Source organism: Megalobrama amblycephala, linkage group LG16, assembly GCF_018812025.1.
Source record: "Megalobrama amblycephala isolate DHTTF-2021 linkage group LG16, ASM1881202v1, whole genome shotgun sequence".
NCBI lineage: Eukaryota > Metazoa > Chordata > Actinopteri > Cypriniformes > Xenocyprididae > Megalobrama > Megalobrama amblycephala.
Genome location: NC_063059.1, coordinates 6367852 through 6382865, shown reverse-complemented (window position 1 = coordinate 6382865; position 15014 = coordinate 6367852). Strand labels below are relative to the sequence as shown.

The 15014-nt window shown below is 36.0% G+C and overlaps 2 protein-coding genes across 2 annotated transcripts; both read right to left on the bottom strand.

Annotated features, from left to right (window-relative positions):
• Positions 1-271: 271 nt before the first annotated feature.
• si:dkey-238d18.3 (chymotrypsin-like protease CTRL-1) lies at positions 272-2948 on the bottom strand. The gene is made up of 7 exons (XM_048160427.1): positions 2649-2948; positions 2367-2509; positions 2158-2237; positions 1966-2047; positions 1125-1308; positions 879-1009; positions 272-725 (listed from the first exon to the last, which is right to left on the bottom strand). The coding sequence occupies exons 1-7, from the start codon at positions 2692-2694 to the stop codon at positions 564-566; spliced, it is 828 nt and encodes a 275-aa protein (XP_048016384.1). The 5' UTR covers positions 2695-2948; the 3' UTR covers positions 272-563.
• A 117-nt stretch (positions 2949-3065) lies between these two features.
• hsc70 (heat shock cognate 70) lies at positions 3066-14154 on the bottom strand. The gene is made up of 9 exons (XM_048160426.1): positions 13999-14154; positions 11741-11950; positions 11281-11486; positions 9752-9904; positions 8965-9520; positions 8682-8884; positions 8095-8293; positions 7732-7964; positions 3066-3695 (listed from the first exon to the last, which is right to left on the bottom strand). The coding sequence occupies exons 2-9, from the start codon at positions 11943-11945 to the stop codon at positions 3507-3509; spliced, it is 1944 nt and encodes a 647-aa protein (XP_048016383.1). The 5' UTR covers positions 11946-11950; positions 13999-14154; the 3' UTR covers positions 3066-3506.
• Between the last annotated feature and the right edge of the window lie 860 nt (positions 14155-15014).

Below are 15014 nucleotides of genomic sequence, written 5' to 3'. Positions count from 1 at the left end.
TATGCTGATTTGATTGCTGTTCAAGAAACATTCATTCAAGAATTATTATCAATAATTATTAGCAAGTATTTACTGTCACCTTTGATCAATTTAATGAATCCATGCTGAATAAAAGTTAATTTCTTTTACCCCATGCTTTTAAACAATGGTGTATATATTGTAATTTGAGAAAAAAAAAAAAAAAAAATATATATATATATATATATATATATATATATATATATATATATATATATATATATATATACAATAATTAAGCACTTTGCATTGTCACAAATGCTCAAAACATGCCAAAAAGACTCAAAATGCTTTATATAATATTTATTGAGAAACAGGTATGTCCATTAAAATGAGATTAAAACAGATACACAACTTTTAATAATTTAATTATCATTATGTCAAAGTATTTCTAGGATTCAAAACAGTAGCATCACAAAAAGTCTATGAAGATAAAGTTTAATCACTGGAAATCTTTCAGACATAGGAGATTCAGAAACTGTGAATAAAAAGGGATAAAAAGGGTAGCGATGACAGACTTCTTATGTGTCCTCTGCAGGGTAAATCTAGTTGAATTGAATAGTTTCGTCAATCCATCTTCGAAAGTAAGAGACGCGAGTATAGACTATAGGAGCTTCAACGTTGCAGTTTGTTCTGCCCCAGGAAACGATGCCCACCTGATACCAAACACCCGAAGTATTACACACCAGAGGACCACCAGAATCACCCTGTAGTTGAGAGAGAGACATCAGCAATTACCGCACAATTTTACACACATTTATTTCACTATCTTTATTTATTTTATTATCTTAATTTTGTTTGAAAATATTTAAATTAATTGCTTGTGTGTAATATATGCTTGTGCATCTGCATTCATATACCTGGCAAGATGAGGATCCAGTGGCTCCAGCACAGATCATGGCATCAGTGATTTTTGTCTGACCAAATACTTGCCTACACTGAGACTGACTCACTATCGGCTTGTTAGCCTGCTGCAGGATGCGAGGATTCCCTATAAGCAAAAGAATAATATGAGACAGTGTCTGAATGGTTGGGAAAGGACCAACTGCAGTTTTTTATCTACTACACAATTGAAAATGTACATGAAACGGGAATTGTAGACTTACAGGTGAGTCCAGTTCTGCCCCAGCCAGTGGTCACACAAACAGTCCCAGGGGGTGTGTTGTCAGAGGAGCTAGGCAGACATATAGGAGAGACACGGGACGTCATCTGTACTGGACTGGACAATTTCAGTAGTGTAACATCATTGTTGAAGTTGGTCTGTTTGTTGAAGTCAGGATGGGTGATGGCCTTTAAGAAATTAAAATATTTATCCATCAAGGACATTAAATTGATCTGAAGTGACAGTAAAGACATTTATAATGTTACAAAAGATTTATATTTAAATTAAATACTGTTCTTTTGAACTTCCTATTCAATAAAGAATCCTGAAAAAAGTACCATAGTTTCCACAAAAAAAAAAAAAAAAAAAAAAATTAATAAGCACAAATGTTTACAACATTTAAACTAATGATAATAAATGTTTCTTGAGCAGCAAATCAGCATATTAGAATGATTTCTGAAGGATCATGTGACACTGAAAACTGGAGTAATGATTCTGAAAAGTCAGCTTTGCCAACACAGGAATAAATTACATTTTTTTTAATATTTTCAAATAGAAAACGTCTCAGGTTACGTATGTAACCCTGGTTCCCTGAGTAGGGAACGAGACGCTGCGTCATGACGTAATCACGCAGAAGGTTCCCAATGCGTCATGACGCAGTGTCGACAGTTCCCACAAAAGGGAACTTATTTTAAACTCAAATAATATTTCACAGTGTTACTGTTTTTACTGCATTTTTTCTCAAAGAAATGCAACCTCGAAGAGACTTCTTTTAATAACATTTGAAAACTTTGGAACTATAGTGTAATTTAAAAGTAATGCAATAATCGCATTAAAGCTGATACCTTGGCAATTCCCTTGAACTGAATAGGTTCAGTTAAGGAGCCACGGTCATTCTGTCCAAGGACAACATTGTGAACTTTAGCCCTAGAAAGAAAGGGACAGGGAAAATCAGGAAAGTTGAATACATATATATCAAAAACATACATACATACATACATACAAACAAACAAACAAACAAACAAACAGACACTTACTTAACTAAACAGTGGGCAGCAGTGAGGACCCAATTATTGTTGATCAGGGAACCACCACAGAAGTGTTGACCAGTGGATGTCTGGTTCAAATATAAATAACTTCATGAGTACTTCATTATACAGAGAATGAGGTCCACCACCATAATGATCCATTAATAAAAACAGAGGTTTGTTAACAATGATTGTGTATTTAAAACTCATTACATTACCTGGATAGAGACCTGCCATGGCCAAGGGAGTGATCCACTTTCATCAGGTATTACATCGACTCCATTAATAATACCTGCTACCCCTCCCCCACTAGGTCTTCTGGCAGCCATATTAAAAGGCTGATATTGAGGCACTCCGCAACCTATAACACAGTCCACAGTTCATAAAGAAGCCAATAAGAAAAGCATTACATTACATTTGGTAGAGTGCAATGCTGAGTTGATTTAGGTGACCTCATGCAGGACCTTATTTAAGTACTTTTTACCATAATAAAAACTCACCCAGAGTGGAGGCCACTAAAGCAAAAAAGCTGACGATCCCAATCATGTTGTAGAGACAAGTGTCTTGCTGTTGTTCCCATCACGTCCCTCTCCGGCTTTATATTCTCTCTAACATCTGTTAAATTACGCAATTCATACAGGTGCTTTCATGCAAATAAGGAGGAGCTCAGGAGTGTTTGTATCTGTCATATGAGGAAAAGAACAATATAATTTTGACTGTAAAAGGCGAGCCAGCCAAACAAAAACAAAGGGACATGACCTACATTTCTAAAAGCAAAAAAAAATGGAGCTAATTTATCCATGAATGCATTTGATTGCAGAAATGAGTGCGTTGTGTATGTCGTAGGCTCTGAAGTGTTCTTCCATGCACATTCCTTCTATCATGAGATTTATTTAACAAAAACATGAGACATGATATTGAGGAAATAGTATGCTTTATTTTTATTGAGTCATACAGGTAACACTGATTGCTTAAATTAATGTATAAAGCAGATGTGTAAAAACCCATCCCTGTGGAATAATTATGAATAATGAGAAACTGAACAAGTTACAAGGCCTCACCTTAACTACATATTTTGTTGTAATTGTAGCATGACTAACCTTGTAAACACTGAATAATAGCTTACAGATAGGATTACAGATTTGCAAACATGATGTTAACATAGGCTAATATGTCAGTGCTAATGCTGTTTAGTAAGTGCCATATTGCTTTGGTCACAAGCTATAAGTTGGTCTCATGTGGCACATCTGACCAATGTAAGTAAACGCTAGTTGACATGAAGCCTGTTTGAGATGCAGCAAGTTGACATATAAAAGATTTTGATTTGGTTTCTCTCTATATGTGTTCTGATGTCAAGATTAGTCCACTTCCTCAATGGTAGGACCAGATGAGGAACCACTTCCTGCCCCTCCAGGAAATCCCCCGGGCATTCCGCCCGGCATTCCACCTGGCATACCACCTGTGCCCTGGTAGAGCTTGGTTATGATGGGGTTGCACACTTTTTCCAGCTCCTTCTGTTGGTGCTCGTACTCATCCTTTTCTGCGGTCTGTGGCACAAGACATAAGAAGTTTTTCAGAAGATTCTCTTTGTTTTGTGAGGTGACTCATTGCTTAATTTGTAGGGGTGTGACGAGATCTCGTGGCACGAGATCTCGCGAGACTAATATGTGACGAGATTTCTCGTTGAGGCGAAAAGTAGTCTCTTGATGTTGTTGCCATGACAGAGTGTTAGGATGATTGGGAAAGAATATGCCACCTCTACGTTTACATTACGCCTCCACTGTCGTTTTGCTTTGTATTTAAATAAAAAACATTTAATTCAGTTGGATAACGGTTGCCGCCGCTCCATATTTACAGAGTTACGCGTGATCGCTAAAAGTGAAAGTAAACGCGCGCGCGCGCATTCAAACGCGATTTCAATACCCGCATTTTGAAAGCGGCTCCCTGATGAATGCAAATATCTCTCAAAATGAAAGCTATTTTAGGCTGGGCAGTGTAGTTGTAACCATCTCGCTCTGTATCAAAGAAAAAATTGGTCTTATTTGCACTTTTGAATATTGAGAGAGTGCGATTATGGTTGCACTTATTGTAAAGTGTTACCATAAAAACAAATAACAGTTTCTCTTAATCTTATTAAGCACAAACAATAAGGTTTCATTTGTTAACATTAGTTAATGCACTGTGAACTATCATGAACTAAAAATGAATGACTATTTTTATTAACTAACATAAACAAAGATTAATAAATACTGTAGCAAATATATTGCTCATTATTAGTTGATGTTGGTTAATACATTAATGTTAATAAATGAGACCTTATTGTAAAGTGTTAACATTTTTATTTATACTGTTTTCATTTCTATGATCAGTTTGTGGAAAGGAGTTCAGTTAGGAGGTCAAAGGTTGTAGAAGCTCATAAATCATGTACAGTAAGGTCTGAAGAGACTGAAATCATACAGAAGAGAAGTCAGTCAGTTGAGTTTGTGGCAAAACCTTTTACAGTACTTGAGTATTGTTGTCTTTTACTTCATATGATAATTCATACTAAGAAAGTAGAACTGAAATGACATTCATTACGAGATGATTAGTTAAAACATTTCAAATACACCTGCAGAATATTTTTTCTAGTCATGTATTTCGCCATTGAGGATTTCTTAAAAATAGTGTGTAAAAATCTTGTCTCGTCTCGTCTCGTGAACTCAATCTCGAGTCTCGTCTCGTCTCGTGAGATACCCGTCTCGTCACACCCCTATTAATTTGTATTTCTGTTAGTGGAGGCACACCAGCAGTTGGGTACAACAGACACACCTTAAGAAAAACTTGCTTTTCACTACTCCAATAGTATATGATTACAGCAAAATATATACATGTTTTATTGAACATGGAGCATCAGATTTTGTGTGAAAATAAATCATATAAATGTATTAGGTGGCAAGGTGGTCCTTTTACCCCACACATGGGGTAAAGGGCTTGCTAGCATGGGGCGAAAGGGACAAAGTATTGATACAAATATTTATTTAATAAAATAAAATTATTTATTTTTGTTTATTTATTTTTTTAATAAACATTTTTTTTATTTTTGTTATATAAATATTTAAAGTGAAGATTCAGAAAGCATTAAAGGAGATCCCATAATAATTTAATATAGATTTACAGTAGTAACAAATATGATACTTTATTAAAATATATACATATAATTGATATATTTTTAAATATGATGGTTTCCTTATAAATATGGTGATTACCTCTTAATATGTTATCTTGTACATAATTAAGTTCTTAATATATGAATCTAACCATGTCATGTCAATAAATGTAGAAGTCGGCCAGCTATTTTTTACCATTTTAATTATTGTGTCTTTAGTCCCAACAGCAGGGGCACCTTTTACCCCAAATACCATACTTTTAACATATTCTTCTGTTATTGAAAAACTCTAAATCATTAGTAAGACCTTTGTCTTAAAATATAGTAAACAATTTTATCGAAAAAAAAAAAAAAAATGTTAAAGTTGGTTCACCCAAAAATGAAATTTCTGTCATTAATTACTCACCCTCATGTCATTCCACACCTGTAAGACCTTCGTTCATCTTCAGAACACAAATTAAAATATTTTTGATGAAATCTGGCTCAGTGAGGCCTCCATTGCCAGCAAGATAACTTAACAGATTCAGATGCCCAGAAAGGTACCAAAGACATATTTAAAACAGTTCATGTGACTACAGTGGTTCAACCTTTAATGTTATGAAGTGATGAGAAGACTTTTTGTGTGCCAAAAAACAAAATAACAACTTTATTTAACAATATCTAGTGATGGCCGATTTCAAAACACTGCTTCATGAAGCTTCGAAGCTTTACTAATCTTCTGTTTCGAATCAGTGGTTCGGAGTGTGTATCAAACTGCCAAAGTCACGCCCCCCCCAGTGGTGAACCATTGAAATTTCGAAACACTTATAATGTAATAAAGCCTCATTTACTGAAATCATGTGACTTTGGCAATTTGATACACGCTCCGAACCACTGATTCAAGAGAAAAAAAAAGAAAAAAAAAAAGATAGATTGTAAAGCTCGTAAAGCTTCATGAAGCAGTGTTTTGAAATCGCCCATCACTAAATATTCTTGAATAAAGACGTTATTTTGTTTTTTTGGTGCACAAAGTATTCTCATCGCTTTATAACATTAAGATTGAACCACTGTAGTCACATGAACTATTTTAAATATGTCTTTAGTAACTTTCTGGGCATCTGAAAGTGTTAATTTTCTGGCAATGGAGGCTTCACCAAGCCATCGGATTTTATCAAAAATATCTTAATTTGTGTTCCGAAGATGAACGAATGTCTTACGGGTGTGGAATGACATGAGAGTAATTAATGACAGAATTTTTATTTTTGGGTGAACTAACCTTTTAAAGATTCGATCAAATTAGCACAGAATCAACTTTGCATTGCTTGAAGTCAAGGATCAGCCAAATTTCCAGATGCATCATCAAATGCGTTTAAGAAAAGTGCTGATGTTAATTTCTGTGTGTTCTAGTGGTTTAATGGAGAATAAAGTCAAATGGATCTTTACCTTGTGTGCCTTAAGCCCCATTGTACCCTACATTTTTTTTTTTTTTTAACATTTCCAAAGTAAACACTCTTGATTCAACTCATCATCAGCTAATTATTAGACTCCAAGAACAGAAATAGATTGGTTAGACAATTGACACACATCCAAAATGTGTACTGGTGGTGTACCTTTAGGAGCAAGGTTGGGAAACACTGGCTTAATGATCTCTTGGAGGGTTTTCATACTTGAAATGGTTAATCCTGGGACATTCTAAACCTCAGAAAAATTGCTTATCTTGTTTTGTGTTTCACAATGCTTATAATTTACCCCGGATTTACAACTAACACTGTACATTCCTAAACACTGGGCTAACGTTTTTATTCACATATTTGCAGTGTGAGTGTCATCGACTGGATGAAGGCAGCACGCGACCAGTTTACATAAAGACATTTATCATTTCGCAACCTCATATTATATATCACTGACTCTACCATCAAGTTTTTCCTGAATGGACTTTTCAGACTATAAATGTAAGAATAATTTCTTTGTCACTCCAATGTTTTTCATCACTATTTAAATATGTTTCCCCTGAAACACTGAAACTACTATTTACACAAAAGTGTTTCTGTCATTGTCCAAAGCAACTGAATATGAGGCATACAATTGGCTGTTTATTGCTAAGCTTCTTGTCATAACATTCTAACACCACATTGTTTCAAACTGTCCGCTTTTGGCACCACAATGCAGAGAGGGGTTTCATAACCTGGTTTAAAAGTGGTACTAACTCTGCTTCTAAATAATGTTTCTCTACCTGGGGTTAAAAACAGGGTATAGAACATTGATATCCCAGGGTTAAGCAAAGTGGGAAAGGCCAATTTGTTGGGTGAAATACTTTGGGTGGTTACACAAATGGATTTGACTTCTTCAAGGTGATCCTTCAGTGACAAACATAACTGAAAGGGATTGCCTTAATCCTGTAAACAAGTGTAACCTATATATTGGCATGTAAATTGTGAAGTTTTTAGGATGTTACCTACCTGGTTTCTGTCTAGCCAGGCTATGACCTCATTGCATTTGTCAGTAATAGTTTTTTTGTCCTCTGCACTGATCTTATCCTGCAGCTTGTCATCCTCCACAGTGCTCTTCATGTTAAAGGCCAGGGACTCCAAAGTGTTCTTGGCGGTGACCTTCTCCTTCTGAGCTTCATCCTCTGCTTTGTATTTGTCGGCCTCCTGTACCATACGTTCAATGTCTTCCTTGCTCAAGCGACCTGAAAGAAGCAGAAAAGATTAGCAGGAAACTAACAGTGAAAACTAAGACCATTTTTAAACTCCAGAGTTCACTGAAGTAAATGAGTGTGAATTCAATTCTTTATCCAAGGTCAGAACAAGTTATTCTACCTTTGTCATTAGTAATAGTGATCTTGTTCTCTTTGCCAGTGCTTTTGTCCACTGCAGACACATTGAGAATGCCATTGGCGTCAATGTCGAAGGTAACTTCAATCTGTGGCACACCACGAGGAGCGGGAGGGATGCCTGTCAACTCAAATTTGCCAAGAAGGTTGTTGTCCTTTGTCATGGCTCTCTCTCCCTCAAATACCTAGGGATGAGAAAATCAATAATCCTAAACAAACTCCAATTGGTTACAAACGCCTCAATGGCTTTTGGAAGAACTGATGTCAACATCTCAACCGTTTCAAGGACCTTCCTGAATAGTCAAGCATTGCTGGTCACCAGCCCATTTTATGTTTTGGACATTGGTTTGTTGGGGCCCTCACCAGGCTGTTTAACAAGCTTTACCAGCAAGCTTTCCCTGGTCAGGCAGTTTCATTAGATGGCCATACTGGTTAACTATTATTCTTTGCTGGTGAACTATGATGAGTTGGACCTGTACCAAACCAGCTTGGAAATGAAAATTCAGGCTAATCCGACCTGGGATGGTCAGAAAGGGAGGAAGACCTTGGTCTACAACAACTTCTTTCATTTACCTGGATCAGTACACCAGGCTGGTTGTCTGAGTAAGTGGTGAACGTCTGGGTTTGCTTGGTAGGAATGGTGGTGTTCCTCTTAATTAGCACAGTCATGACACCACCAGCCGTCTCAATGCCCAGAGAGAGAGGAGTGACATCCAACAGCAACAGGTCTTGGACATTCTCCGATTTGTCACCTGCTAAGATGGCTGCCTGGACAGCTTGGTGGGATTTGAGGAAAGATTAATATGTCACAAAGCAAAAGTGATAATCCATTTATAGTGGAAATCAACCCTCTTACCTGCTCCATAAGCTACTGCTTCATCAGGATTGATGCTTTTGTTAAGATCCCGGCCATTAAAGAAGTCCTGAAGCAGTTTTTGGATCTTGGGAATGCGAGTGGAGCCACCAACCAGCACAATGTCATGGATCTGCGCCTTGTCCATCTTGGCATCCCGCAATGACTTTTCCACCGGTTCCAGCGTACCGCGGAACAGGTCGGCGTTGAGCTCCTCAAAACGTGCTCTGGTAATGGAAGTGTAGAAGTCAGAACCTTCAAACAGAGAGTCAATCTCAATGCTGGCTTGAGTGCTGGAGGAAAGGGTACGCTTGGCCCGCTCACATGCTGTCCGTAGGCGACGGACTGCACGTTTATTGCCGGTGATGTCTTTCTTGAACTTGCGCTTGAACTCGGCAATGAAATGGTTGACCATTCGGTTGTCGAAGTCCTCACCACCCAGATGGGTGTCACCTGCAGTAGACTTGACTTCAAAAATGCCATCCTCGATTGTCAGAATGGACACATCAAATGTTCCACCACCCAAATCAAAGATGAGGACATTGCGCTCACCACCAACCTGTAGTGAATTGTGGCCATAAAGCAGCAGTTTAACCCTCCTAACTCTTTAACCTTACTGTACCGAAAATTAATCGGTGAGAGGCTGGACAACAAAAATGTCTACAAACACTTCATCAAAACGTCTTTACAAACCAGTTAAGCATGTGTACCAAGTTATATATATATATATATATATATATATATAAAGCCTATATATATATATAAAGTATAGCTCAGTATGTCTATATACCTTTTTGTCCAATCCATAAGCAATAGCAGCTGCTGTTGGTTCATTGATAATACGAAGGACATTAAGGCCAGCAATGGTTCCAGCATCCTTGGTGGCTTGGCGCTGAGAGTCATTAAAGTATGCAGGCACTGTAATGACTGCATTTGACACTGCCTGAAATAACAAGATCAAATCTTCATTAGCATGATTCAGAATGGCACAGTGATTACCATCAAGTGTGATAAAAACCTCCAAGTTTGGCTTCTGCAAAAGTTGCATAGCTCTCTGAAGTCCATGTCTCACTTAGAGATGTTTTATTGGTTGGGTAAAGGATTATGTTGGATTTGATTCTGATAAACCCAGTGGGTTCTACATACTAGTGCATATTTAAAAAAAATAGTGGAGAAGAGATTTTTGTGATTAATAAGGAAAGAGTCTTTGCATTAATTATGATTACAATATAATTTTGTTCATGAAAAAACAGTAGATGCTTTCAGGAAAACTTCTTGTTAAAAAAATGCAAGTTTTTAAGCAACACAAAAACAACCTTGTTGACACTAAAGATTGTTATCAAATTGACATCCTTCCTGGAAACTAGCAATAACCAAAGTCGAGGTGTAATTCAAACTTCAAAATGTTTTAGAGATTTCTGAACATAAAACGTGTGCTGCACAATCAGATATAAATCTGTGGTAAATTTCTCTAAACCACTCTAACTGTAAGCATCACTAAACGATAAGATGCATAAAGCTGTGTTTGCAAATTTTTGCACTCAAGCTGTAGAGATAGTCTTCACTAAACTACTTGGGTTTCTCTGTTTTGGTTTGATGTGTCCTACTAAAGTATGTGATCAATTAGTCAAGATTCTTTTTAGTTTGCATTTAGCAAAATTCAAGGAAAGGCTTCAAATGTTGTACACATTTTCTTAAGAATTCAATGACAATGTGATCTCTAGAGTGATATGCTCTCTTTAGCTAGCTCATCCATTTCTTGTATGCTTGAATGCACATCAGTGTGACCCTGGACCACAAAAACATTCATAAGTCGCACGGGTATATTTGTAGCAATAGCCAACAATATATTGCATGGGTCAAAATTATCGATTTTTCGAATATGCCAAAAAATCATTAGGATATAAAGTAAAGATCAGGTTCCATGAAGATATTTTGTAAATTTCCTACTATAAATATATCCACATTTTTTATTTTTTTTTTTTTAAGTAATACGCATTGCTAAGGACTTAATTTGGACAATTTTAACGGCGATTTTTTCAAAATTTAGATTTGTTTGCACCCTTAGATTCCAGATTTTCAAATAGTTGTATCTTGGCCAAATATTGCCCTATCCTAACAAACCATACATCAATGGAAAGATTATTTATTCAGTATAAATCTCAATTTCAAAAGATTTACCCTTTTATGACTAATTTTGTGGTCTATGGTCACATATGTGAAGCAAAAGGGCCAGAAAGTGTCCTAAAACATGTAACAACCTAAATGTAAAAGATGTAAAAGCACTTATTTAAAATGCTTTTACATAGTTCTAATCACCTTGCCTAGGTAAGCCTCAGAGATCTCCTTCATCTTAGTGAGGACCATAGAAGACACCTCTTCAGGGTAGAAGGTCTTCATCTCCCCTTTGTACTCCACTTCCACCTTGGGCTTGCTACCCTCATTAATCACCTTAAAGGGCCAGTGCTTCATGTCAGACTGAACAACAGGGTCATCAAAGCGTCGACCAATCAGGCGCTTGGCGTCTGTTGAACCAATAAAGATGGATGTAAAAGGCAAAGTGGCAACAAAGAAGCATTGCTTTAAAAACTGCTACTGGTTTCTGCTGACAAAGACTCACTTGAGTTACAGTATTGGCATTCTAGTAACTACAATGCCATCTAATGGAGAATAGTAACATTGTCAATGTCAACATTGTCAGTGTCAATGTCAATCTTTCATTCTCTTTCTCAAGTAAAATGCATTATGTTCTGGTAAATTCTGTTATGGACTGCCTTACCGAACACTGTGTTGGTGGGGTTCATGGCAACTTGGTTCTTGGCTGCATCTCCGATCAGTCTTTCGGTGTCTGTGAAGGCGACATAGCTGGGGGTTGTTCTGTTCCCCTGGTCATTGGCGATGATCTCCACCTTTCCATGCTGGAAGATTCCAACACAGGAGTAGGTGGTTCCCAAATCAATACCCACTGCTGGACCTTTTGACATCCTGTCTGGACCAGATAACCAATGGTGATTTTAGCAAAGTATCTGAATAAAGTACTTTTAGAATGACTCGGAAAGAATGTTAATTTTCTTGTATATGCAAGGCTATAAAGTACACATAAAATGTGTCTACATTTTTTTTTTCTTTTTTATAAACAGTTCTACAGTATTGAGTCTCCAAGAAAAAAAAAAAAAAAAAAAAAAAAACATTACATGTTTTTAACATTACATTTAACTTTTAAACCATTTAATGCATTATTTGCATAAATTATGCAACTTTTTAAAGAACATTCATTCTCAAATGAGAAACAGACATTTTAAGCAAGTAAGTAAATAAGTAAATGATCACAAAACAACTTTGCATAAATGTAACTGCATTATTAATAATAATTAGATTTTATTACAATTTTATATATATATATATATATATATATATATATATATATATATATATTCTGTCAAAAAAATGGTCAATCTCTAAATATATCAAATATGCATAGGCCGACTGGGGCACGTTTCTAGCAACATCCACATTGGTGCTGTAATCATGCTGCCATGTGCTGCCAGCTGCTTTAGAAAGCACTAGATTGCCTGCTTGGCTGCATGCCATGACCAACTCTCTCTCTCTCTCTCTCTCTCTCTCTCTCTCTCTGTTTGTGTGTGTATGTGCGTGCTGTGTAACAGCAGACTGTGAAGTTCTGTCACCACACTTCTTACTCAATAATTATTTCTAATTTATTATTCTAAATCATTATAAAATCAGAATATTGTCTTCTTTATCTTTAAATATCATGAAATTCAAAACCCCAAAGGCCTTAAACAGGTCAGTATTCAAGAGCGACTGGAGGTTCCATTCCCACTTAACTCTGCAGAGCAAATCAAATGAAGGATTTTAGGAAAATACTCTTAGATGAAAATATTGGCTTGCCAAAGAATCAGGCTGTTTGTTACAGGAAAGCTGATGTCATGAGACAAGAGCACATTGGCAATTAAGAGACACAAAGGGCCTAGTGCTGAAGGGGTCATGTGACCTGCAAAATCCTCATGATTTGCTGCATCTGCATGTGTGGCTGATATTTTTAGTGTTTAACATTTAATCATTTCTTTATGTGCTTTTGTCATTGTGTTATTTATTTTTAATATTGCTATTTAGGTTTAATTTATTTTTATTTATACTTTTAAACTAAACATAAATCATCTTATATTTATATTTTATTTCAGTTTTTTCATCAAAATAAATGTTTTATTAGTTTAGTTTGTTAATGGTAATAATACATTTCTTAAAACTTATAATAAATAAATAAATAATAAAACATAATAATAATAATAATAATAATAATAATAATAATAATATACTTGATAATTATGTATTTAATTTAATATTTCAATTGTAGCATTTTATACAAAATATTATACATTCATTTTAATTAAAAAGTGTCCAGCATGCATGCAAACATCAACGCCATTTACAAAGTCATTACAGGATGCACCAAATGACATTGCTAAATATAAATATTTTTGATTGCAAATAATTTTTTAATTCTCATTGTACATTTGTGTTATTTCATAGAGTTTTGATTGCTTTACTATTTTTTTCAAATGTGAAAATAATAATAAAAAATGGGTAGATGTGTCCAAATTTTCAACTGCATATTCCATACATAAATGTGTTTCTTCATCTAGCACAGATGTTTTAAAATGTTTCCTGGAGCTTCCCCAGAAGTGAATATTTTAGATGTCTCTGTTTTTCCTTTTTAGATGACAAATTCTATTCCCATCACAAAGTAAATAATAAGCGGGAGTTATTTTTTTCTTCTGGGAATTCCTTCTGGCGCCTATACTTTTCACATGCTCAGTTTATTGTGGGATTTGATGGATGGAAGCATAATCAGTCCAGATTGGCCTTGAACACACACATTTGCTTTGTTTTAGCAGTGTGCACATTAGAAAATAACTTAAAATATTAATGCAGAACTGCCAAAACGGTCCATATCCAAAACAGACAGAACAGAACACCAAGCCAAGCCTCTTGCAATGCTTCAAAGAAAACTTTTACCTTACTGGAAAAGTTGTACTTGAGAGATAACGAAGTGTAACGTGTGTCCTTTCCCTTAGCACGGGGTCTGCCCTCAGCCAAAGCCCTGCTAGAGTGTGTCCTGGTGCCTTTTGCACTCCTGCACTGCTGGACTCAGAGGCAGAAGCCCTGGACTCTTCTGTGTATATAGCCACAGCAGTTGAATAGATTCCAGCATGCAGTCACCTGACCCACAGCGCAGAGAAAGTTCCAGGCTGTAGTCTCGCCAGCCAAACGTCTGCCATTTAGAGCAAGCACAGTGAGTTAACAACCAACTGCTAATACCAAGGCAGTGCAACACAGCAGACACTGGTTTCCATTCATGGGGAGATTCAGACTTCATTAAGTATGACACAAACTCAATAAGTGCACTGTCCTCATCTTTTTTATATATATATTTTATTTTGCAGATTAATGTACTTTTGAGACCTTTTGTGGTGCTTTTTGCCTTAAAATGCCCAGTGGTGCTGTAGCATGTTAGATAAACACATGCTCTCGCAAGATAAGTTTTTAATCAGAAAGTGTTAAGCACTGAAACACTTACGAATAAGATGTTCTTGTAGGGATACGTCTGCTAAAAACAAAGTTAATCCAAAACAATGCATGTGCATATAACTAATAGCATACAAAATATTCAACAAACTGAGATACTTAAAGGGTTAGTTCACCAAAAAATGAAAATTCTGTCATTAATTACTCACCGTCATTTAGTTCCAAACCTCTAAGACTTTCGTTTATCTTTCAGAACACAAATAAACATCTTTTTGATGAAATCTGAGAGATTTGTCCCTACATTGACAGCAACACAACTACCACTTTGACACTTCAAAAAGTTCATAAAGAGATCGTAAAAGTAATCCAAATGAATTGAGTGGTTTAGTCCAAATTTTCTGAAGAGACTCGATCGCTCTGATATCATGAATTTAGGCTTTTATTCACGTAAACATTCATCATCAGTTGTGGTAAACAGAAGCTCAAGTATGTTTGCTTGACTTGCG

What these genes read in the sequence shown, in the direction of transcription:
- si:dkey-238d18.3 (XM_048160427.1), bottom strand. Translation starts at nt 2,694, where the DNA reads ATGATTGGGATCGTCAGCTTTTTTGCTTTAGTGGCCTCCACTCTGG. An exon ending in CATGGCAGGTCTCTATCCAG is followed by an intron (nt 2,238 to 2,366) that starts GTAATGTAATGA and finishes TATTTGAACCAG; the next exon opens with ACATCCACTGGTCAACACTT. An exon ending in AGTTCAAGGGAATTGCCAAG is followed by an intron (nt 1,309 to 1,965) that starts GTATCAGCTTTA and finishes AATTTCTTAAAG; the next exon opens with GCCATCACCCATCCTGACTT.
- hsc70 (XM_048160426.1), bottom strand. Translation starts at nt 11,945, where the DNA reads ATGTCAAAAGGTCCAGCAGTGGGTATTGATTTGGGAACCACCTACTCC. An exon ending in CTGAGGCTTACCTAGGCAAG is followed by an intron (nt 9,905 to 11,280) that starts GTGATTAGAACT and finishes TTGTTATTTCAG; the next exon opens with GCAGTGTCAAATGCAGTCAT. An exon ending in CACTATTACTAATGACAAAG is followed by an intron (nt 7,965 to 8,094) that starts GTAGAATAACTT and finishes TGCTTCTTTCAG; the next exon opens with GTCGCTTGAGCAAGGAAGAC.